This window comes from Grammomys surdaster, unplaced genomic scaffold (assembly GCF_004785775.1).
Source record: "Grammomys surdaster isolate TR1022 unplaced genomic scaffold, NIH_TR_1.0 150, whole genome shotgun sequence".
In the NCBI taxonomy this organism is placed as follows: domain Eukaryota; kingdom Metazoa; phylum Chordata; class Mammalia; order Rodentia; family Muridae; genus Grammomys; species Grammomys surdaster.
This window is the reverse complement of record NW_021604608.1, coordinates 1,783,052-1,808,486: the sequence shown is the minus strand read 5'-3', so window position 1 is coordinate 1,808,486 and position 25,435 is coordinate 1,783,052. Positions and strand designations below refer to the sequence as shown.

At 35.0% G+C, this 25,435-nt stretch overlaps 1 protein-coding gene and 1 pseudogene across 9 annotated transcripts in view; both read left to right on the top strand.

Annotated features, from left to right (window-relative positions):
• Positions 1–25,435, top strand: part of LOC114619395 (ligand-dependent nuclear receptor corepressor-like protein) — a 141,485-nt gene that overhangs the window by 59,340 nt on the left and 56,710 nt on the right. For 5 of the 9 annotated variants that reach the window (XM_028765207.1, XM_028765204.1, XM_028765206.1 and 2 more), the window contains 2 exons: positions 9,271–9,350; positions 10,281–10,410. In XM_028765207.1, the coding sequence (XP_028621040.1) occupies positions 9,271–9,350; positions 10,281–10,410 (210 nt within the window). Of the gene's footprint in view, positions 1–9,270; positions 9,351–10,280; positions 10,411–11,767; positions 12,515–25,435 lie in introns of those variants that run through there. The other 4 variants (XM_028765202.1, XM_028765201.1, XM_028765205.1 and 1 more) reach the window with 3 other exon arrangements.
• Positions 14,997–19,562, top strand: LOC114619397 (annotated as a pseudogene).

The following is a 25,435-nucleotide window of genomic DNA, read 5'->3' as shown; positions in this document are numbered from 1 at the left end:
AGGGGAAGCTGTCAGGAGCCTACAGGTCTCTAGTCAAATGATCTTTAATGAAGAAATGTCTGTATCGTCAATTCTGTGGACTTCACACGTTTTTGAAGGCCAACTATCTGTGTAAAGCAATCTGGACTGTTGGCCATTATTTACTCAGTTATTTCTAATTAAAATCTAGAAAACACCCTAACAATAAACTCAGAGCCATGAATTTGTTATAGGCCCTTAACTCACATTGCTTAATCATCTAAAAGCAGTTGAAAAAAGAAAGGGGGAGGGGGTTAAAGACATACTGGGTCTAAGCCTTGTACCCACGAATTTTGAATTAATAGAAGAATTATACCAATGAAATCCTTGAATTTGCATCAAAATAAATTTTGTACCTTCTAAGAAATTATTTATACCAATAGATATGGCTATATAATCAATTTTAGCTCTTCCTCCCTGTTTCAATAAAAATCAAGAACTAAAATATCTAGGAAAAAATAAGCTAATAATGACCGCCCCCAAGCTCAGGGAATTGGGACACCAACTCTTCATTAACTTCCTCAAGCTGAATTTGGGTGTTGAGATATTTGAAGAGGGGTGGGGGGGCGTTAAATATGGGAGGTAGTTGGCCTAAGAAGGCCACACCAGCAGTTGATAAGCCTCTGATGTCTGTTTCTTAACTGGATCCAACTGGAAGTCCAGAATATCAGGAGTTCAAGCAGGTCATTTCAGCATGTTCTGATGAGGAGATTCATTCATCAAGGCTGTATATTCTGTAATATACAAATCTTCAAACAAATTTTAGTCTCATCAAGATAATTTTTTGTTTCATTCTCTGGAATCTACTCTTCTGGAGGCCTACCTCTGTCATGTCTGATCCTTATAATTCTGGAAGGCATAACTACCTTAATGACCTCTTCTGAAAACGCCACAGACAAAACCTTTTCCCCAAATCACATATCTTTGAGCCAGTAACTAGAAAAACCTTTATCTTGACCTTTTTTCCAGAGGAAAAATATAACTACACAACATCACACGCATTTTGAAAGTTAAAGTAATCTAAAATAAATGAAGTAACTAAAGTACTGTATATGCCTATTTCCAGGCCTTTCCTATTTTGCCAAGCAGGAAGTAAACTCAGAATTCCCTTGGGGCCCATGTTAGACAGAACTTGAGTATCCTGTGAGGCAGTATAACTTTATAACATCTTAATACACCTGATTTACACTATCTTTCTGTTTGGCTCAATGCCTAGAACAGCTTTTTATTTATACCATCTATCTGCTTGGCTCTCTATCTAGAGCAGCCATCTAGTTATTTATTTATCTGTAGGTCTCTCTATAGGAGCCACAGACAAATTTTATTACCTGATCAAAACAGGCATTGAATATCACTGTACCTGTAGTCAGTGACAATTTTCCCTATCTTAGTTATGAACCCGGGGCTAGATTTCCCATGTGATTTGGACAGATCTGTTTATAAATTCTTTCCTAAAAGCAAATAATCCTTATATTGTAAATTCACAGTTAAATCAGTAACTGCTCCAAAATAGAGGCTTATTCATTTGACTCTTCTTGACTCAGAGCAGCCTTTAATTTCTCTCAGCAGGGGACCTGGCTGCAAGCAGATTCTTTGTTCAAAGTTCCCGCACTAAAGTCACATGACTTATATCAGCACTATTCATTCACTTTTTAAAAAAAATAAAAATACAGCTTTAATGCTCAAGTGAATAAGGCCCCTCCCCTTCCTCTCTTCCTCTCCCAGCTCCACCGAGCTCCACTGGGAATACAATGTAGCAGAATAAGTATCCTGCTACAATGTATAAGGCTGTTTGTTACAGGCTTTTAAGGATAGTTCCCATTTTTGCTACAATAGCAGGCTGTTAAATAATTTTGTATTAGTAATTAAAATATATTCAATTATTAGGAGTTCTGTTGAGTAAATTAACAACATAAATGGATTGGTGGGTTGAAGAAAATAAAATTGCTATTTATATGTTATATATGTTTTTTATTTCTTGTATCGACAAAAGCAATTTAAGGAAGAAAGCTTGTTTGGCTCATAATTGTAGATTATTGTCCATTATTATGGGAAATGAAGCGACATGTCTTATTACATATACAGCCATGATACAGGAACAGTGGATTTGTGTATGCATGCTTAAACTAAGCTCTCTGTCTCCACTCTTAGGCAATTTCGAATTCCCTGCGTAGATGATGTCAGCCACAGTAGTGGCTTCATTAATAATCAAGATAATCTCACACAGATATGACCATGGGTCCGTTTAACTTAGTGTTTGTTTATGTGTTTACTTACTGAAGCATATTTTGATCACTTTGAAAATTTGGCAGTTTTAAATAAGGCTTCTCTTAGTATCTGCAAGTTTGAGGATAGTCAAACGTTTTCAACTTTCTTTAATTAGTGTAAATAACTAACAGCATCATTGGTAGATCATTGGGAAGACTATGTTTGTGTATTTTAGAAACTGCTAGACTTTTCAAAAGTGGCTAGTCTGCTTCAAATTCCCACCAGCAGCAAACGACCTTACTGTCCCCTTACTATTTCTAGTCCTTGCTAGCTAGCCTTTGATAGCTCCCTTTGGTTTTTTCCATTCTAATAGATCTGTACTGGTATCTTGTTTTCTCAGTGTGTAGATTCATAATGATGTTTGATATTGGCCATCTTGTCACATTTTAATCTTTATATCTTCTGAGTGGGATATGTTTGGATTGGTCTTAGTATTTTGATAGTGATAGAACCAGAATTAGAAAGTATTTCTTTTGTTTTGGTTTTCCAGAAAGGATGGTAGCGAACCATATGGGCTGGTGTTTTCTGTTTGGCAGATGTTTGTTTACTTCTTTTTTTTAAGTTATATTAATGTTTTATAGAGATCATTTCCTATCTTCTTTAATCTATGTTCCTGTCCCTTTTCTCCTTTTATTTTAGTTTTTCTTTTTTTTTTTTAATTGGATGTTTTGTTTACATTTCATATGTTATGCCCTTAACCCATTCCCCCCACCCACCCAGGAACCTCCTATCCCATCGCCCCTCCTCCTGCTTCTCTGGGGATGTGCCCCTTCCTACTCCCCCACTCCCACCTCCCCACCCTCGAATTCCCCCACACTCAGCGTCCAGCCTTCATGGGACCAAGGATCTCCTCTCCCACCTATGCCCAATAGGGCCATCCTCCCTCACATATACAGCTGGAGCCATGGGTCCCTCCCTAAGTGCTCCCAGGCTGGTGATTTAGACCCTGGGAGCTCTGGTTGGTTGATATTGTTGCTCTCCCCAGGGGGCCACAAACCCTTTCAGCTCCTACAGTCTTCACTCTAACTCCTCCATTGGGAAACCCTTGATCAGTTCAATGGTTAGCTGTGAACATCCACCTCTGAATATGTCAAACTCTAAGGAGACAGCTATATCAGGCTCCTGTCAGCATGCACTTCCTGACATCCACATCAGTGTTTACCTTTGGTGACTGCACATGGGATGGATACCCAGGTGGAATGGTCTCCAGACGGCCCCCTCTTCAGTTTCTGTCCCACACTTTGTCTCCATATTTGCTCCCTTGAGTATTTTGTTACTCCTTCTAAGAAGGACCAAAACACCCACACTTGGTCTTCCTTCTTCATGAATTCATGTGGTCTGTGATTTGAATCTTGGGTATTTCAAGCTTCTGGGCTAATATCCAATAATCAGTAAGTGAATACCATGTGTGTTCTTTTGTGATTGGCTTACCTCACTCAGGATGATAATTTCTAGTTCCATCCATTTACCTAGGAACCTCTCAAATTCATTGTTTTTAATAGCTGAGTAATACTCCATTGTGTAAATGTACCACATTTTTTGTATCCATTCCTCAGTTGAAGGACATCTGGGTTCTTTCCAGCTCCTGGCTATTATAAATAAGGCTGCTATGAACATAGTTGAGCATATGTCCTTGTTATATGTTCGAGCATCTTCTGGGTATATGCCCAGGAGTGGTATAGCTGGATCCTCAGGTAATGCTATGTCCAATTTTCTGAGGAACCACCAGACTGATTTTCAAAGTAGTTGCTATTTTTAATAATAGCTCCAGCTTCCCTGAGGTTATCTGTTGTTCTTGCCTGAGCTTGAATTTGCCTTACTGTTAGAGGAGTTGATCATTTCCCCTAAGTTAATCAAATTTCTGGGCATAATGTTATTTATAACATTCCTTTATTCTTCCAATGTCTCTAACTTCAGAAATGACTAGCCCATCTGTTCTGATACTTGATTTTTTTTCTTCTTCCCCTCTTTTTTTCCCTAATTAGCCTAGCTAGAGATTTATGGATTGTATTACCTTTTCAAAGTACCAGATGATCTTAATTTTTAGAAAGGCCTATACTACAGACTGGGAGGATATATAGCAAATGTTGCAGTCGCTATCTTTTGATAGTACACTTTGTAGGTGAAATTTTTTCCCTTTTACTTTAGTTCTTTCTTCAGTTTTTTTATACAATATATTGTGGTCATATTCTTTTCCCTCCCAACTTCTCCCAGATTCCCCCTCAACTTCATAATTTTTTTCTGCAAAACAAAACAAAAAAACCCTCAAAACCAGAACAACAACAACAAAAAAGGCAGAAAAAAAACAAACACAGCAAGGAGTCTCTTTTTTGTGTAAGCATGTAAAATTGTATGTGCTTGTGTGTTTGTGTACATGCATGGACCTGTGTATGAGCTTGCACATGTGATTGTGTGTGTGTATTTTGCAGGATTCAGACCCATCCACTTTGCTGCAGCTGTAGCCCTAATGTTATTTTGTTGCTGTATTGTCGTTGTTCAGTATGTTTCTCAGAAGTCAGTAAACTTAAACCTATTGTTCAAAGAACAACACAAAATGAAATTTAGGTTTTTATTTTTCACTGAAATTTGTCTTTGGGAACTATATTATTTATATTTTGTGAATAAACTATACTAAAAAGAATAAACTGTTCAAAGTAAATGAAAGTTGTGTCTTTCAAAATTACATACATGTTTTTATATTAACTTTTCCTACAGCCTTGAGATGCAAGTGTTATTCTCTTCAAGTTCCCAAGAAGAGACGGAAGCCTGGAAAATCATCCCTGCTTAGGCCATAGCTAGTACATGGAATGTCCCTCCACCTATATCAGCTTTTACAATCAGTTTTTATTGCCTTTTATTTATAAGCATATTTAATTTTTGGTATTTTTGATGGGGTTTTTACTGTAACCCTGGCTAACCTAGAATTCACTATATGAAGTAAGCCAGCCTTGGACTTCTGTCAGCTGCCTCAGATTCCTGAGTACTAGGATTATGTGTATGCTATCATACCTATTTCAATGAAGGTACACTATTTAAGACTTTTTGAACCTCATTTTTATTTTACAATTGGTAATTGTAAATTGAAGTTGAAACTCAATTGAATTCATATATTTTTTAATTTTTAACATTTTTATGCATAAAAACCACCTATACGTGTTTTACCTGCATTCATGTCTGTGCACCATGTGCATAGAAGGTTAGAACACATGAGATTCCCTGGAGTCATAGATAGCTGTGAGCCCCCGTGTGGATGCTGGGTATTGAGTAGGTAGTACAGCCTCTGCTTTTAACCCTTGAAACATCCCTCTGTACCCCTTAACAACCATTTTTGAGTGTAGCATGAAATATAAAAAAGCAAACCACACAGGCACTGGAGGGCAGGCCGTCCTGTTCTCATCTAGTGGAAACTCCCGGAGCTCTGAAATCTCTCCACCCAGCTCACTAAGTTCGCACTGGCAGGTTGCATCTACACCAGCCCCATGCTTCCAAATTCCCTCAGCCCTTTGGGGTGCACTTCTCACAGACCCATGCTTTGCCATTGTTCCTTTCTCTCTGGAACCCAGTTGAGTCTCTGCGTGAAGGAAAACACCAGGCAAACTTAGTTCAGAATCAACAGGTAACTCAATCACTGGGTGCAACAACTAGCATCCTAATTTTGTAAGCTATCCTAGATGTAACTTCTCCGGTGGCGAATCCTGGCGGATCTACCAACTAAACTAGGGGCCTCTAGTTAGCCACATATTGTCCTCCAAGCTCTCCCAGTCCAAAGCAGGACACCTTTTTCTGCCTCACCTCTTCCCCTCTCCAACCCGGAAGTACAGCCTTCTCCTTACTCAGTGATTGGTCCCCTGAAATCTTTACTCATTAGGGGAATATTCTGCCATACTTGGGTGTTTTTGGTTTGTTTCTTTGTTTAATCCTAAGTCTGTTGGCCATTTTTCAAAATTTTCAATGTTGTGTTTTTCTCATGAAGCCATGATAAAAATAAAAATCAGGATTCCTTGACTTTTCAAAACTTCTCTTTGATGTAAGTCATGTATTGCAGCACTAATCCTGCATAAATACATAGCTCTGAAGTCTGACTACTTAGGAGTGATCTAAGGAAACTGCACAGCAGTCTGTATATGCAAGTCCCAGGATTTCTCTTGCATTATGTTTTTGTGGTGGACAGCGAAATGTCAGGGTAATGGAGGGAGGCCTGGGTTCGGTGCAGATCTGTAATACTAGCAGTGGAAAGAGAGAAGGATCTCTACAAATTCAAAGCTGTCCTGGTCTACATAGTGAGTTCCAGGCCACCCAGACCCTACAAAACAAGATCCTGTTTCAAATGGGGGCTGGATTATACCTTTTGTTTCAAAGCTTCAGCAGTAAATAATATACACATCTTTAGTCTAGGATCAAAACAACTAAAGTTCTATAAGGAGTCAGTTTTTCCCCAAGTTTTTGGTGTGTGTGTGTGTGTGTGTGTGTGTGTGTGTGTACATACAGGGAAAGGATAACTTTTAGGGGTCTCAGTTCCTTACCTTTTTGAAGCAGTCTTTCTTGTTTGTACTGCTGCACTTCATACTCCAGGCTAGCTGGCCACACGCTTTCTCTACCTCTCATTTCACTATAGAAGTAATAAGATTACAAGTTCATGCCACCACATTGACTTTTTAAATGTGGTTTCTAGGGATCAAATAGTTGTGAGATGTGCCTTTACCCTGTGAGCTATCTCCCAAGCCCAGGAAGGAATTGTTTTTAATTGTTAGATTATTTACAGTTTTTATATGTGAAGTTGTCTGTAGTAAAGTGAGCATATATTCTTAAGCCGGCATTTAATCTTCTACAGAATAATGTTATCAAATACATGTTTGATGGCACAGAAACTTAGAAAAAGAACAGCATTTGGTAATTCTATTGTATGGTGTTAGATTTTTGTGACGTTTTTGTCTGTCTGTAAATTAGGTAATGTAATCCACATTACATGCATAAGCTGATTGAAACAAAACTTTATCTTCTGAAAAGTCATAGCTATAAAATGTGTTTCCAGTCCAGATCTCCAGTCTTCAGATATCTTTACATTACCACGTACTGGGTCTTATGTTCCCATTTACTGCTCTTTGCAAATGTGTGTAAGTATTAATACTGTTTCTGTGCTACTGGCAAGGTCTTTTTTTTTAACAATTTTTTTTTTAGATTTATTTATTTTATCTATGTAAGTATATTACAGATGGTTGTGAGCCACCATGTGGTTGCTGGGAATTGAACTCAGGACCTCTGGAAGAACAGCCAGTGCTCTTAACCGCTGAGCCATCTCTCTAGCCCCCTAGCAAGGTCTTTTTACACATTTTTATGATCTTCCATTCTGGATTAATGTAGAAGGGGGCCCTAAGAATGACCCTAGTCAGTATAATTGTTCATTGCCATACCAGGAACAGTTTACTTTATTTTCTCTGTAACTTAGAAGAGATATATCTTCAGCTCTATTGAGCTTTTTAAAAGAATTTCTGTAACACACTGAAGGTTTTCCAATTAGCCATTATATAGCTGTATCAGATAGTAAAGGCTTTGCATGTAAAGTTCTGCATGCAGATTTAGGGGAAAAAATTGAAAGCATATTCTGTTGTTATCAATGGTTTTAAAACTCACTCCATATGTAAATAGAATGACAGTGTTACCATACCTTCTTAACATGTCCTTCAGATAAGTGTTTTTGTGTTCAAAAACTTTTTCAATATATTAGAGCTGTTGGATTATAAGAAGTAGTGTTCAGGAAAAAAAGTAATCCATTTTAAATGTTTTATTTAAACACGTCCCATAGGTCATATTTCATAGATGTATATAATGTGTTTTGATTATATTACTCCTGCCTATATTATCCTCACTTAACCCCTTCCCAAGTCTGCCCAAGTCTTTTTCCTAAGTTTTTTTTTTTCTTGTGCCCCTCTGTGTGTTTAATTAGAGTTGCTTGCATGAGTTTGAGTTATTTATTTGAGCAAAGATAACCAGTGACTCTGTTACTGAGGATAGGACTTCGTCTCAGCCAGTAGCCACTAAGTCTTTATGCTTTCAACTCTTCATGAAAGAATAGGGCCTTGAGCCCCATCTGCATTTATGATGGAATGTGGTTAAGTCCTGTCTTGTGCATGTAACCACTGCCTCTGAGTTCATAGGTCCAGAAGACAACACTCCATGTTCCAGCTCTTAAATTCTGTTTCTCATTTCAAGATGTTTCCTGAGTCTCAGAGTGTAGAATGTGATAGAGGTATCCCGTAGGGCTGAACATTCAATAGTCATTTGTTCTCATCACTTTTTTGCCCAATTATGAGTCTCTGTGTTAACAGTCCACACTGGAACAGGAATTTCTCTGACCAAGGCTGAGAGCAGCACTAGTCTGTTCATGGCCTGCATTGGGTGACATAACCTATTTCACTCCATGTTTTTCTATTGTAACCAAGCTTTTGGAAATGAAAAAAGTATGACCTTATTTTTGATCTACAAATTGGATTGTTTCTTGTTTTTGTAGACGTAATTTTATTTTCCCAAGTCTGGCTATTCTCAACACCTTTGGTCCTTTCTTCTGTTTCTCTGTATTATATTTTCTTTCATATTGTGCAAAAATTTATTCTTTTCTTTTCTTATATCTACCACTTTGGTCTCACTGTCATAGTGAAAATAAAAAGGAAATTAATAAATAGTAATCATTAAATCTTTAAAGTGATTAGATGATACTTAAAATTATATTGTTGGAAAATTATTAATCTATAACCAGCTCATTATTCTTGGTATTTTGTCTCTGTATGGCCTATTCTGGTTTTTCTTTTTTTTTTTTTCTAGATATTAAGAGGTTAATTTGAAATACAGACTTTCTCCCATTATTGTTACTAGTTAGGTTTTATTTTTGTCTTTTCATTTTTTACTTTACCATTGCTGTGGAAGATGGTGATTTTGCTGGTTTTAATAAAGTTAGTATATTTAATGAATATTTTCCTTCTTTTAAAGACTGTGAACCAGAAGAGCTGACTGACTGGTCTATGGATGAAAAATGTTCATTTTGTAACCTACAGAGAGAAGCAGTCAGTGTAAGTTTTAGTGCCATGAAGTTATTTTTAAAATAATCACACAATTGTAACACAGGTTTTTTTTTTTTAACTTAAGTTGTTCTGATAATTTGTGACTCAGTGAAAATTTAAATACTTCATTTTGTTGAATGAAAAGAATATGTCCAACATTTAGTTTAGTTTTTTTTTAAAAAAAACAAAACCTCATTTTTTTCTTTTCTTCTCTTCTGTCTTTTCCTTTTTGTTTGTTTGTTTGTTTGTTTGTTTTTGGTTTGGTTTGGTTTGGTTTGGTTTTCTTCCTTATTTATTTCTTACTACTTTCTGATTCATGAGGTCAGGTTGGTATTTGGGTATCCAAGGGTGAGCTTGGAGAGCTTGCTTATATAAGAACACTCTGCAATCTTGTTTTTTAGCAATTGGTAATAAGGGGATAATAGGCTGTTATCCATATATTTATAACCATTTCACTACTTTTAAAGTCTTTAGATATCAGAAATGTTACTGTGTTAGTGATGATGAAATATGTGCCTGCTGTCTTAAAGGACATAGATGTATGTAACCAGCACTTCCTGTGTGGTGAGAAATCCTGATTCCTTATTTGTTACGATGTGCAGAGCTGAGAAAATATTTGGCACTCTTTTAAGCTCCTCTTCTTTGCTAAACTTCACTGGCATGCATATGGTAAACTTTTCAGCAGTGCCCGCCCACCCTCACTCCCAACCCCCCAACCCCCCCCACACACATATTTTATCACAGTTGTGGTAAGGAATAAGGTTACTTTGGTCCTTACTAGAAGTATACTTTTCCCCTGAATTCTATCACAGATTTTATGTTCTTTTGGTATAATTTGAGATTTTATGAAAGGCAGAGCATTTAAACAATTTTTACATATAAATTGGAGCTCAGGTTTAAATGAAAGTAATTAGGAATGTTACTTTTTTATAATTTTAGGATTGTATACCATCTCTTGATTCTTCACAGTCAACGCCAACAGAGGAGCTATCATCTCAGGGCCAGTCCCACAGTGATAAGATTGAATGCCAAGCAGAAAATTACCTAAATGCACTCTTTCGAAAGAAAGGTAATATTGGCATGCTTTATCATTTAAATTTTACAATGTTTAGACTTTTCTCATGGGAGTTTTTTTATGTCAGTCCCTACTTTATTGTTAATTACTTCCTTCTTTGTCTTACTAGAGCCAGTAAGATTGTCAGCAGTCTCATGCTAGCTGTTTGTTTTCAGCCTCCTGTTCTCAAACTTCTCCTTTATGGGCACCTCTCAAAATATTTTTGTGCTTCTCACTTTCATTATTTTGTTGCTATTCTCAAGTCTTTAAAAAAGTGCCGGACGATGGAGAAGTTATAGATAGGTTATATTGCAGGTCTATCCCTAATAATGTATCTATTAGATCATTTCCCAGCTGGCATAATGCTTTAGAATTTGTCAGCTTGAATATGCATTCTTGACATTAAAGTCTGTTCTATATTTGTCTCTCTCTGGTATCTTTTAACTAAATGGGTCTTGTTTCACTTATTCCTCTACTTGTTACATATCTATAAAGAAAAGTAGTTTTTATATTTAAACTGCTTGGGAAGATTATAGTCTCCAGCTTTTGTACCTAGCCATTCCCTTGGTTGTAGGTTGTCTGTCCTTAACCCCCATATGGATGTTTGGAAGAAGAAACATATGGGTTTAGGTAGAGTGTGGTTACCTTCTTTATCTTCAACTTGTAGAGATTGAGAAAGAACTTCTGTATTCTTCTTAGCTTGGTATTGATTCTATTCCACTGCCCTTTAAAATTAGGTCCTGGCATATGTTTTCTGCTAAATTGATAACTTCATATTTTAACAATATTAATAATATTAAAAGTAGTGTTCACTTTGGAATCTTTCATTTAGTTACTAATTACTAATTCATTTAGTTACTAATTTTTGAAGTGCTTTGTGTTCAATTATGAGAATCCTTATTACAAAAATCACTAGTATAATTTAAAGAACTAAAGAACTACATTTTAAAAAAATTGAAGTAACTAAAAACAAAATAAAAAGCCTTTCCCTGTGTGTTACTGAAATAGTGTTAGAGAATTTATATTATTTTTAATAAGTATATTTCTTAACAGTTTTAGGGAGCTAATGTTAAAGTATTTTATTTTCTTTTAAGATTTATAACATGGTAATTTAGAAAAGCTATTCTGCCAGTGTGTTTACAGTACTTAACATTAGACTTGTGTCACTAAGAATTAAAGTTAACACACATGCAGTATAATTTTGTTTACACTGGAATTCACTATTCCTTATTCTTCCTTTTAGACATTTATACTGGTAGTAAGTAAAGCTGTCAGTATGAATAAACTTTCAGTTTTTTTTATAATATGGAGTTAGCCTATTCTCCATTACTTTTTAAAAGAGTACTCAGTAAAAAACTTGGTACTATTTCAGCTGATTCAAGCATCTGGGTCTCCAAGAGGTCTCCTACCAATAGTTGGGTGAGTGTTGCTGGATATTTAGTGACCTCTCAGTTTGGGAATTTCTTAGTTTTTTTCAAGATCTTTTGAAAATCGTGGAGATTTTAAATGAAAGAGTCTTATTAGTATAGCACTTTTGCCTTATATCAGGTCTTATCTTTGGTAATTTCTTTGTGTAATACATCGCCATTTTCTGAATTTACCTAGGGTTTGTTGTTGTTATTATTGTTTTATAATTTTTCTTCAATAGAACTATTTTAGAAATTTTCAGTATGGTTTAACCAAAATGAAAACAAGAAATAATACATTTTAATGATATTAACTCTGTTAGATAACTAGTTTGTCACTTTTGAAAAAATGTAATTAATTCTACTTTAAGATAATAGACACTAAATGTGTTTTTAAAGACAGGAAATACATGTGTCTTTAGAGTAGCAACTAAGATGTTGATGAAGCTCTTGTTTTCTGAAATTTTCCTTAATTCGATCATTTTTAAATATTCTGAATATTGACAACAGTAGTATTGATACTTTGTGAGCAACAGGTTTATATTGACCATCTTACTGAAGTGTAAAATAAAACTTTAATACTCTATTTGAACTTATTGATTGTATTTCTAACCTGGAATTTTCAGGGTTATGTTAATGATAATAAACTATTAATATTTAGATTAATAATGTCATCAAATAAGATTGAACATCAAAGCCTTTTTATGCCTGTGTTAGTTACTTTTCTCATTTCAGTGACAGACTACTTGAGAGGGAAGGCTTACTTGATTCATTATTTCAGAAGATTTCAGTCCTTCATGGTAGGGAACACGTGAAGACTGAAGCAACTTGAGCTTTCAGAGTTCTAGAAAATGAGGCACAGCTCCTAACACAGCAGCCAGGCAAAGAAGCAAAGAGTGGGACCCCTAATTCTGGTACCATCAATGTTAGTACCCAGGCAGGAGACTTTCAGATTAGAACCAGCTCAGGTCTTCTGGGACTTGTGTCCAAAGTACATGCTGTTCTCAGCAATAGGGACATACTTGAGCCTTTTGGAGGCAACAATAGATAACAGCAATAGCCTATATTTTGGGATTCTCTTAGATAGCACTGACCAACAACTCAAAGGGGGCTTCTCATGTCTAGTGTTAAGGATTCTATTAGTCTGTGACTTATGGAGAGCACTATTAGTCCAGATGAAAAAGTTCCTTTAAACTGTATGTTTATCTATACACAGACACAAGTATAATGTGTAAACTTATATATCTGTGATTCCTTGTGATTTTTTTTCTCACACATTTACTGTCATTTTACCTCCTCCTCCTTCTTCTGTATCAGTCCTTTCTCCCTCCTCTCTAATTAAAGCCTCTTCTGAGAAAAAAATTTCTTGAATGAATGAGTTATTAATAAAATAAAATTACATTCAGTTATCTAAGTTTCTCTAGGTTTTTAGTGGTATTGGTGCTTCATTTGTATTATTTAAAGAAGTATTTAGTACTTTTATATAATAAGAATATCAACCTATGGTTTCATTATGTTTTGTTTTTGTAGTGCTAAGTTACAAGCCCAAGGCACTACCTATGCTAAGCAGGTAGTCTAACAATGAGCTATATTCCTAACCCATAGTTTGTTTGTTTGTTTGTCTTGTTTTTCTTCTTTTTTATTTTTTTTTATTTTTTAGATTATATTTTAAAATAATGGGTATATATACATGTATTCAGGTTTTTTATGTACATAAAGATAATCCTGTAGATACAGATGGTCTTGTCAAATGTTATCATGTAAACTAAATTATATTTTAGATTTTAGGTTCACATTCTCTGATCACCTAAAGTATTAAGCTTGACTAAATTAGACAAAATATGTACATATTAGCTGAATCATATTGGTAGATGTATAATGAAAATATCTCTCATCAGACTGTTTTTCCTGTTTTACTTTTTATTCCATACATCTCTAACAACCACTTAACTATTATTCTGGTATGGCATATGGTCCCTCGAAAAAATTTTAATGATAGATTTGATTGGTTGTTTGAAAGCTCTACTAATCAACACATTCCCCATAAACTTAATAATAGCCATATTTTACATGTCAGGCTTTCCATGTCTTTGAGTTCATTAAAGATGGGTTATGACTTTTACAGAATATAGGATATCTTAGGAATTTAGTTATTTATATGCTTATATTGCTTTTATTTACATTTATACACTTTATGTTACTATAAATTGACATGACTCATTTAGGCCATAAAATTTCATTTCCATGGTGTTCATTTATTTATGATATCGTCATGTCATATTTTGAATTTCCTTTATATGGATTGCACTTTTACATGCAAGAAACTACTGCAATAAAATAATCCATACATTACTATTCACATTCAGTTATGTTCATGAAAATTATTTCATCTTATTTTCATCATGTCTATAGCCACACTAGCCACACTTTTATAGTTGTCAGAAAAAGTGTGTGTCTGTGTGTCTGTGTGTGTGTGTGTGTGTGTGTGTTTATAGGTACACTTAGAATCCCTAAAAGTAAGATAAGGAGATTAAAAAAAAGAGACTTTAGATATACAATACAGAAGTAACCTTAAAAACCAATCCTAAGATGCCCACTATACCCTTTTATTTCCTTCTCCTGTTTTTAGACTTTTATTTTTGTATAGTGATGGGGACTAAATAAGCACCTTAGCATATGAGGCAAGCACTGTATTCTAATCTACATCCCCAGCTGTGAACTCTTTAATCTCCAGAGCCAAGAACTCCACCTTAGACTGCTTCAACTCTAAAGTGTTTGACTTTGTTAATCACACCCCTCCTCAGTAACACTTGGTCTCCTTTAGATTCATTACATGGTTTCCTTCCAGTCACCTTTACTAACTGAGCATTGTTTGCCTTTTTCTCTGTACTGTTTTCCTCTTGTGAATTCAGCAAATAAATGAAGAGAGAATCAATGAGTTGGAGTAAAGAAATTTTTCCTAATTTAAAAAGATAAGCTAATTGTGTGTATGTTTGTTTATCCGTACACTTGTGCTACTCTGTGTATGGGTGGTAGGAGAACAACTTGCAGGAGTAGTTCACTCCTACTATGTGGACATTGGAATCAAATTTAGGTCAGCAGGCTTGATGGCAAATACCTTTCTCACTTAGTCTTCTTACTGGCTCAGCTTTTCCTATTATTCCAAATGGATCCCCCATATTTTCTCTTCTAAAGCTAGAACTTCAACCACCTTTTAATTTCATCTATTTTCCCTATAAAATCTTACCTAATTCTGTAGCTTTAATGCTCATTTTTAAATTAAAAAAAAAGTCAGTTTCTAGTCCTGATTGTTTTAAGCTGTTTCATTTTTATTTATGTGGTGGTGTGTATCTCTCTAAGAATATGCGTATACATGCCCACAGAGGCCAGAAGAGGGCATTAAATCTGCTGGAGCTAGAGTTTACAAGTTTGCTGCCTGCCAAGGATGCTAAAAACTACACTGTGCTGCTAAAGACAAGCTTTAACATGATGGGCAGGAATAAAGTATTCCCAAGACAAAAAGGGCTAGCATGATCAAGCTATATATGCCATTTTTAAAAGCTTGACTAAAATAGAAATACTGACCTCAGGCCATGGATAATTTTACCTGCAGTATCTACCACATCAACACTCAGCAGAGCAGCATTCTTGAAATTAATAAGCTCCTTATGTATCATTAAAACTTCCAGAGAGGTATTAGAATTATGCCAAATACACTGCGTGTCATTAAACTTCTTCCTAATTATAATGACTACCACTGTAAATTTTAGAACTAACATGAATCCAATGGTATTTGGCATGACACTCAAGATGGCTCCTTACCCTTAAATTCTAAACCTCCTTCCAGTAATTTGAATAGGATAAAGAGCATCAATCCGTTCTTTCAAATGCCTATTTAAATCCTCTTGTATATTCAATACATTAGTAACTTTTTTTGCTAAATGATTAACAAAAGTAGCTGTCTTCTTGTGTCACAGCAATTGAAAAAACAGTGGTGCTAGCACATGGCAGCCAAAGTACATGGCTTGAACCTGAAAATGGACCCCCAGACAGAGGTATTAAATTAACAGGCTGGTAAGCCAATGATGGGTAAGATTCTGCACAGAGCCTTACCAACCTAAGACAGAAATGTGTTGCTTTTGATAATACATATTCCATGACAAGTAAGGAAGGCACTCTTGTCAACAACCTAAGACAGGCTCAGTCTCGTTAATGAAATAAAAAAGAGGAAGAGACAGAGAGCCTTTGGGGCTGCTTGACAAGAATCTGACATGGACCAAGGACAAGAAAATAAGCTGCTTGGCTGGAATTTGACATTGGCCAGGGACAAGGAAGTGGGCTTCAGGCAAGAATCTGATATTAGGCTAGAACAAAGAAGTAATTTCAGGTAGGAATCTAAATCTTAGGCTAGAACAAGTAAGTAATCTCAGGCAAGAATCTAAATATTAGGCTAGAACAAGGAAGTAGGATTCAGACATGAAAAAGACCTTGTGCTAGGACACGGAAGCAGGCTCAGATACTTTGGTCATCCTGATAAGCCCTTAGAAACAGTGATCATGGGAGTGTTCACGGAATTGGGTGTAAATGCCTTGCTTTTACTTTGACTATTTGTGTTTATTGTATTGCTTGTTCCTTGTCTATTTGCATCTATTGTATTGTTAGACCCTCAACCTAGAACTGACCTTAATACATGCATGTAATCAAAATGGTATAAAAACATAAACGAGATGGGGGGATTGGATGGAGGTTCTAGGGAGAGAAAATGGGAAAAGGGGAGGACATCTGTATTGTAAATAAAATATCCAATAAAAAAGTTTAAAAAACAACTACACTGTGGTCCTCTGCAAGAGCAGCAAGCACTTATAGCTATTGAGTGAGTCATTTCTTCAGACTCTTGTCCTGAGTGTTCTCAGGCTCTTATTCCTATTTACATCTTTCTGGGTATAACCCACATGACACAGGACTACGTGAGACACAGGAATGTCAGTTCTTTTTTTTCGAGTCTCCTACATCCCTTTTCCTATGCCATTAGGTCTCTTTCCTGCATAGCACCAGAAAATAGTATAGTATTGATGCTCTGTTTTCTTTAATTCTTTCCCAATATTAAGCACATAGACTTACGGTATTGTAAGTGAATGAATTTTTCCCTTCCAATTTCCAGGAAATTTAAAACCTACTTTTGTCTTGAATATACCCAGTTCTGTTGAAAAGACACTTCCTACTTGATACTTCAAACAAACTTTATCAGGTCCACTCAGTTCCATTTGTTCTAATATGAAAGTGATTTTTAAAACAATGAAAATATTTATTTAAAAATTTGACAGTAGTTTTATTTAGTGCAAAGGCATAATTACTATGCTTAAAAATCTCCTGTGTTTTACTGCTTAGTATTAGAATTAAAGGCAACTGAAATCCTGTTACATACATGCCATTTCACACTTCTCTTTTCTGATACATTTAAAATCCTCTTTGAAGGAAGAAATGTTCTATTTTCTCAGAGGCTTAGCCTTTTTTTATTTATTATTTCCACAAAAAATATTAAACTTGCTAGATTCCTGAAACCATTACATTATACAAAATGGAGCATGAAGTATATGTATCTTTCTCAACAAAGAAGGCATGATAACTAGCTAAAATCTGTATCATGTAAGAATTGATTCACTCCTCTACTCAGCTATAATCCACTTGGTAGGGACCATGAATCGGTGATATATATAATTTAAGTGATCTTTTATTAGCTTTAGGTTCTACATTCCACGTAAACTGTAGTGATTTCTGTAAATAGAGTATAAGCATCAACGTTTTAAAATATGTTTCATAATATACAATAATTTTTAAGCTGTTGAATTTAAGTAATGTAACAATACTTGTAGGATATTTAAAAAATTGCTAAGAATAATTTTTACTTTCAAATAATATGCCAACTGAGAATGTTAATCTTCATAAATTTTGAACTTTAGGGGCTGAGAATTTTTTAATATTTTATTTTAGACCTTTATATAATAAGTACTGCCAAATATGTTACATATTACATTAACCATTCATGAAGTTATATGTATATATGCTTCTTTATATCTAGAGAGATGGCAAAGGGGAGAGAAGGAAAGAGTTATTTCTTGTTATCCATGAGAAATTCGTTGTAGGACTCTGCAGATACAAAACTTCCTAATTGCTCATGTCTCATAAAGTGGTACAGCATTTGGATATAAACTGCATATATCTTTCTATTTATTTTCTTCCTATAAGCATTTCTGTATAATTTAGAATCATAATTCTGTATCAATAGCTGTGAAACTATTGTTAAGAAATAATAACAAACATATCTGTACATGTTTGATAAAATTTTTCATAAATATTTTTTATCCATACCTTAAATCTAAGGATATGAAACCTACAACTAAAGAAAACGGTTACTATCTAGTCATTCAATTTATATATAATTTAAATAAACATTTTATGTATGTAATAATGTCTTTTTTTAAAAATGTACATACACTAGCTGAGTGTTGGTGATACAACTTTAATCCCAGAAATCTGGAAACAGAAGTGAGTGAATTTCTGAGTTTGAGGCCAGCCTAGTCTACAGAGTAAGTTCCAGGACAGCCTAAGCTGCAAAGAGAAACCCTATCAAAAAAATTAAAAAATACAAAAATGTATGGGCACTATGTTCTTATCTATGGTATTTGCAGTAATATGACACAAAGCTTTATAATGGCACATATAACACTGCAATGTAAGACTATTAGATCAGACCAATAAAGTAGATTTCTGATCAAAATAACGTGCCAAACTGGGTATATAAAGACCCATGAGCACTGAGCCTCACACAGGCCTATGTTACTTGAGGAAAGCTTGGAGTAGGAAAGGTGGCCCACCCCAGGGAAGAGCATACCAATTAGTTGTACAGTGCTCAAATGATTAGCCCTGAAAACACATAGATGTCAGATGTGAATCTAATGGAGTTAGAAAACAGAATTATAGATTTATGCAAATGCCTCGAATAAAAGCCCAGCAGTAGTCAGTGGCCATCAATAGAATGTTGTTCATGGGTCATTTGGATATTTAAAGGAGTAATATGTGTCTGGAATAAAGGATTCTCAGAATGCTGATAAAATGAAAGGCTCCAACCATCAGGAAAACATTAATCTGCAAAACCATGCAGGGAATAACGGAATATGGAGTACAGATATTTGATACAACAGTAACTTTGTATCAGAAATTGACAGTTTTCAAGACTTTGAAAAGTAAAAAGCTTATCAAAGCTACAAAGTCTATAGCGGCCTTCTAAAGGAAGGTTTTATGCTCTATAACTTGCAGCCAGGCTGGTTGATTTGTGACTGGCAGGGACTAGGATTTTGAATCTGATTTTGTTGAAGTGCTTAACCAACAGTGTTTGAAATTTCTACAAATGAAGAGAGAAGCAGAATGAGAAAGTAAACAATCCAGTGATACAAAGAGAGAGTTCATTAGCCTCATCACTTGAAGTGTGGAAGTACTCTGTGAACTGAGCATCAGCAAGCTAGAGTTGTCCACGGAGGACACATTTATGATAGGAAAGTGGAGATGACTCTCATCGCTGTGAAGTATGGCACTGTTGGCAGTGTAGGTGGATACATAAAACTGTACAGGACAGTCATTCCAACCCTCCTACCTACAGGCTTGGTCCAGGCTCCCTGTGGTCTCTGTCCAGTTTTTGATGACTGCCATGAAGTTAATGAGCTTTCACCATCTAATTGCATGACAGGGTGGCTCAAATTTTAATGAAGAGCTGAGAATTTTACTAAGATTTGGCAAGTAGAATTACTGAAGAGTAAATAATGATGAAACATCAAATTTCTTTGAAAGCATTCTTTACACTGGTACTAACTCACTGTATGTGTGTGTGTCCTATAAACATTAATGGAAACATTAAATATATAAAAAAAATCTTTCCAGTGTTTCTGACCCCGGAGTTATAGGGGTAGGGTGATAATAGTCATAACTAAAGCTGTGCACTCCATAGTCTGTTCTCTGCACATTGATCATACTGTACCGCTCTCTTATCCCTCATCAGAGAAGCCTCTTTTCTGCAGTAGTAGGCGGTGCATAGAACCACAGCTTTCAGTTGCTTACCTTTACATAAAGATTCAGCCAGTGCAGTGTTCATATAGAAGTAGTGTTTTGTTACAAATGCTGTAACATGAAATTTTCACATCTTCTAGCTTACTTTCCATTTTAAAGGAAAATCTAAATTAAGCTTGGAGTCTAAGAGACTGATTAGTTTTTTAGCTTTCTCTTGTTTAGCTAAATTATTTATACAAGGAACTCAAAATTCTTATGATTTGGTTAATTCTGACCTTTTTTAATGTGACCAACAAGACAAAATTACTATTTCACCATTTTAAATTTTCATGTAACTGAGCTATTTGGTATAGTTTAATATTTTCTTTTGGCTGGTTATATATTGTAACTATAATCCACTCACATTGTCTTATAGTTTATTGACTTCTCAACCTCAAACTTTGAAACAAGTAAGTTACCCATGCTTATAACTGCAGCCAATATGTCCATGACACACACTTTGTACAATAGTGTGTACATGAATTCAGGAGTTATGTAAGATATTTGCTACAGACCTTGTATTTACATGGACATACACTGTGTAAAGAATCAAAGCCTCCTAGAGAAGTGCTTGTTTTCATTGCTTCAGGTGGGAAAACACAAATAAACTTGCTTTTGGAGCTTGATTTTTTTTTTGTTTCTAATAATTAAGGAAGTGCTCAGTAAAAGAATTAAAATAAGTGGGAATGAAAGGAGAAAAGGGACAGGGGAGTGTAAAGTGAATAATGAAAGAATTAAAATAGGACTATTGATGACAGAGTTGAAATAATTTGAGAATTAAAATAATAACTATTGAATTTTTATCTTATGCCCTGCTTAGTAAAATAAGGATGCATGGGTTTTTGTGTATGTGCTGATAGCATGTAAGTGAATAAATAAATGAGGAAGAAAGGATAGTTCTTCACAGAAAAACTCCAATTTTAAGAATGCATAGAACAATGAAAGAAATAAAAATGCTTACCATAGTACAGTAGTAAGTGTTGAACTCAATGAGTAAGTACTAAAACCAGTGGAAAAGGCATGTGCTGTGTAGTAAGATTTTTGGCTGCTAACTTCATTCCTTGTATGTTCGGAACCACCAAGTTGTAAACCATCTGATGCAGTAAACCTCCAACCCCAATAAGCCAGTGCAAAGAACACACTACTCAGTTATAATATTTATAAACTGCATGCCTAGATTGGGCAGATTTACTTCTACTCTACTCTATTCCCCAGCTATGAGATCCCTGCTACTCAGGGGCTACTCCGTCTTCCTTCCACCTCCTCTTCCTCCGTCTTCCTCTGTCTCCTCAGTCTCCTCATCTCATCTCATCTCCCTCTCTCTCTTCCTCTCCCCTCTCTAAAACCTCCAGACCAACCTTTCCCTTCCATTGCCCAACCATAGGCTCTAGCCTTTATTTGACCAGTTAAAATGGGAAGATGGTTCACAGTTAATCACCTGAGTAGTTGATCCACTCCTCTTCAGGGCAGCCTCTCTTGAGGAAGCAGAATTAGCATCAAAATACAAAGAGCACTGGGGCAATCCACTACAACCCTCCACTAAGTACTTTTAAAATAATTCCCTTCAGTGACTTCACTGCTCAGTAACTGGTTTGTTACTATGGAAGTGAGGAATATTTGGTCATTATTTTTCTATGGACTGTGGGGTTTTAAAACTTTTTAAAATTTGTTTTAAATTTTGGGGGGAGATTAAATATAATTATATCATTTGCTTCCTTCCCTTTCCTCTCTCTAGATATTCTAGTATTCCCCCACCTTCTCAGATATGTAGCTTCTTTTTCTTTTAATATTTGTGTGTGTGTGCACGCATGTGTGTCCTTTTTCTGTCTTCTGTTTTCCTTATGCTTTTACTTTCTTTTCTCTCACCTCCCCCATCCCTCCAGTCTACTTGCCCCCACCCCTTAAGTTAAGCAAAGAGTCTTTCATGTTTGCCACCACGCTGGTTCTGATTGCTTAGTCTCCTGCTTTAGCCTCTTAAGTAGCTAGGACTAAAAAGTAGGAGCCTTGATACTTGACTCTTAGCAATTATATTCATAAAAACAAAAGGCAAGCTTTAGTTAAGATATAGTTCTGTGTCCTTACAGCTTTTTTTTTTTTAAATAGAAATATATTTGTCAGCAATTGTTTGCCTTTATCTGAGGTCTTATACCATTCAGAATTGAAGATGCAGACAAGAGCAAGCACAGACATAGTTGAATATTAGGCCTCACTCACTGTATCCTTTCTGCTGCTGCAGCGTTTGAACAGTACACATGGGGTTTCTTTGCTTTTTTGCTTTTTTTATTTGTTGTAAGCAGTATGTGAACAGTATTTTAATTTCTGTAGTAGTCATTAAACTTGTTTAGATTAGATGCTTCAAACCCCTGTTGGCCCTCATTTACTGTGTTTAAAACACAACATTGTACTTGGTTTTATGTTTCCTACAAGTAGCCCAGCCATAGAACAAACTCATGCAGTGTGGAGAACCATTGTTTGTTAGCGCAGGTAAGTTTTATCAGTTACTTACTCTGCCATTTGTGGCACTTCCAGCAGTAATATTAGACTTATGCTTTGCTGAAGATGGCCATGGTAGGAAAGGGAAAGGGCTTATTCAAACAACTGATTTGTTGGTCAGAGATTGGGACAGAAAACAGATAGCCTATCACTAGAAGTGATCCAGCGTTTTGTGTACTTTCTAGTCACATTTTCTCTACATCCTGTGTGTAGATGTAATAAGTATTGAGCTAATGCAGTTTTGAGCAAATTGCCAAGCTACTACTCAATATGAAGAGAATAGTTCACACTTTCTGTCCTGTATCATCATAAGTATCTTACTTTATGATAGCAGTTAGGCTAGCTGAAGAGACCTAGGCTGTTTATTACCTCTTCTGAACTTGTCTTGGATAATAAAATACGTTAGTTTGTTGTATAGCAAGTACAAACTGGATGAAGCAGAATGGGAATGGAACGTCTGGGTCTGAGGATTAAAAAAAAATAGTCATTGTGCTGCAGTTATCAGATTCCTGGTTTGAATAGATTTTTAAAGATTTGTTTTAAAAATTTGTTTTTTAAAGATTTGAAAATATTTGGAAATTTCTGAATCTTTTCTAACTTCCTTTCCTTAACAAACTGTTCTTTGATCTCTTTGTAGGATGTGAGAAAATTAATATACTAGTTTTACACTTCCAATGTAAGATAGCTATTTTACTCATTTGTTGTTATAATTTCTGTTGTGCTCTCTCAGGTTTCTTTGTTTTTTTTTTTTTTATGTCCTTTTAATTTTTCTTCTTAGCTCCAGGCTTCATAGTCTGGAGATCTACATATTCCCCCAAAATTCATAGGCAGAATTTAATTGGCTCATGAATTTGAGTGGGAGAAAAATAATTACAGTTTATTTTCAACTAGCCCAGTTGAAGTTCAACATCTTCACCTTTAAATGTAGATAGCTATCAACTGTGATATTTAATATCTATTCTAGTAATATATATCATATATATGTCATATACTTTTATGACACATCTTTTAAATTATATTATCATTGCTTTGAACTTGTGGTAGATACTAGATTATTATTGATCTTATATTGTAATACGTTGTGGAAGAATGCTTTATAATTACCTCAATTGTTTTTCATTGTCAACTATATTTCAGTATATTTCTTATATATATCTATGTGTTGTAAAACATTCTGAGACAGAACACTTCACCACATAGCCAAAGGAAACCTGCATGGAAATGTTTATGAACCCCATTTGTTCCTTTACTGTTTGATCTTCCTACTTTCTCCATAGTACCCTATCTGTGCCTGCAGATATGCCTGTACTAGCTTTCAGATCTTTTTCTGCCCTTAGTGGCTACACCACATAACCTGTGCTTAACTGCTACCAGCCTCTTAACCAAAGTCTATGTTAGTTGCTAGATATGTATACATTGTTTGAAGAATTTTAAGAGCATTACATTTAAAGTAAACTTCTTTTCTATTGTAAATCTGTTATTTTTCTTTCTGAGTCTCCACTAACCTGGACTACTGATACCTTCTGACCCAAAATTAAAATAAAAGCTATTTTTCTTTTTTGCTGCTTCCTCAGTCAAGAATTATTAAGACATATCAAAATTATATCATTATGATCATTATAATGATACAAGATCAAGACATATCACTAATAAGGCCACTGTGATCTCTCTTAGACAAGTTTTTGGACACGTATTATTCCTCTAGGGAAAATTCATGAATATTGTCTTGTGAGGTCACAGGGTCACTGCATACTTAAAACTCGTTGACAATTGCCAGACCATTCTCTAGAACGTGATATTTTTGTTTCCTTAGCAGTGCATGAGGGTTCCTATTGCTTCACACCCATGTCAGCATTGCTGCTGCTGTCCTGGTACCACCTATTCTAATGGGTGTGGATTGATGTTCTGAGCAAGTTGGTACACTTTTCTTTTTAAAGAGTCTGCTTGAGTTACTGGACCATATTTAATTGAGTTGCCTACTATCATTGGTGATTTGTAGATATTCTTTATAACTTCTCAACAGAAATTCTTCGTTAAATAATTATCAGTGTTCTGTATTTACTGAATATTGATTCTTTTTTGAAGTACTTTTATGTCTTGTACTTGAATTGTTAGGTTGATTAACATTATAATGCTTACAATAGACTATTTTATGTCCTTTATTTAGTAGTAGAGAAATTAGATACTTAGACCCACAGAAAATGAACATGACCGGAGATCTGAAGGCTTAAGAGAGGCTTGGCAAATTTACCTTTAGAGTTAAAAAATATAAATTGTGTATTTTAAATGTTTTGTATAACAAATTAAGCTTTTGACACATTTATAAAATAAAATTGTAGTTACAAGATGATCATAGGATTATAAAATCAACTTAGTCTAGATAAGGATAATCCTTCCATATAGAAATATATAACCTTATTTGAAGAAGATATTATATGTGTGTATCTATGTATATGTGTGACAGAGAGTATATATAAAATTTATGATGATTAGCTCAAGTCAAATGACTTTCCTGTTTGCTCTCATGATATCTACAGAACTGGGCCATAGTTTGTTCTGCTATATTACCCTTTAGTGAAAATACATACCTAGATTTACCAGTAATTGATAATTGATAGATAATTTACATATCCTTTCTATTTATGTTAGCTGTATTTCTTAATTATGAAGACAAGTGTATATACTTTGTTTGTCTTAGTATTCTTTATATCATGCTTATTAATATAGTTCCCTAGAGGATGTTTTAGATTTTTCATTTATCCCTTTATCACATGAACTCATGCAAGGGAAAGGGGAAGGTAAAAGGTTTATTTTTCCTTTGATAATGTGAGTGATAGAAGTAACCATCCTATTTGTACATTATACTCTGAAAAATCCTTTAAACAGTTAAATTAATAATACTACCATTCGCCATGCTGTATTACTGAAATCTGATGATGTAAATGATGATTGTAGAAAATGACCCATCATTTTTAGAGTTCCTTTCCATTCATGTAGTATAGTATAGTATAGTATAGTATAGTATAGTATAGTATAGTATA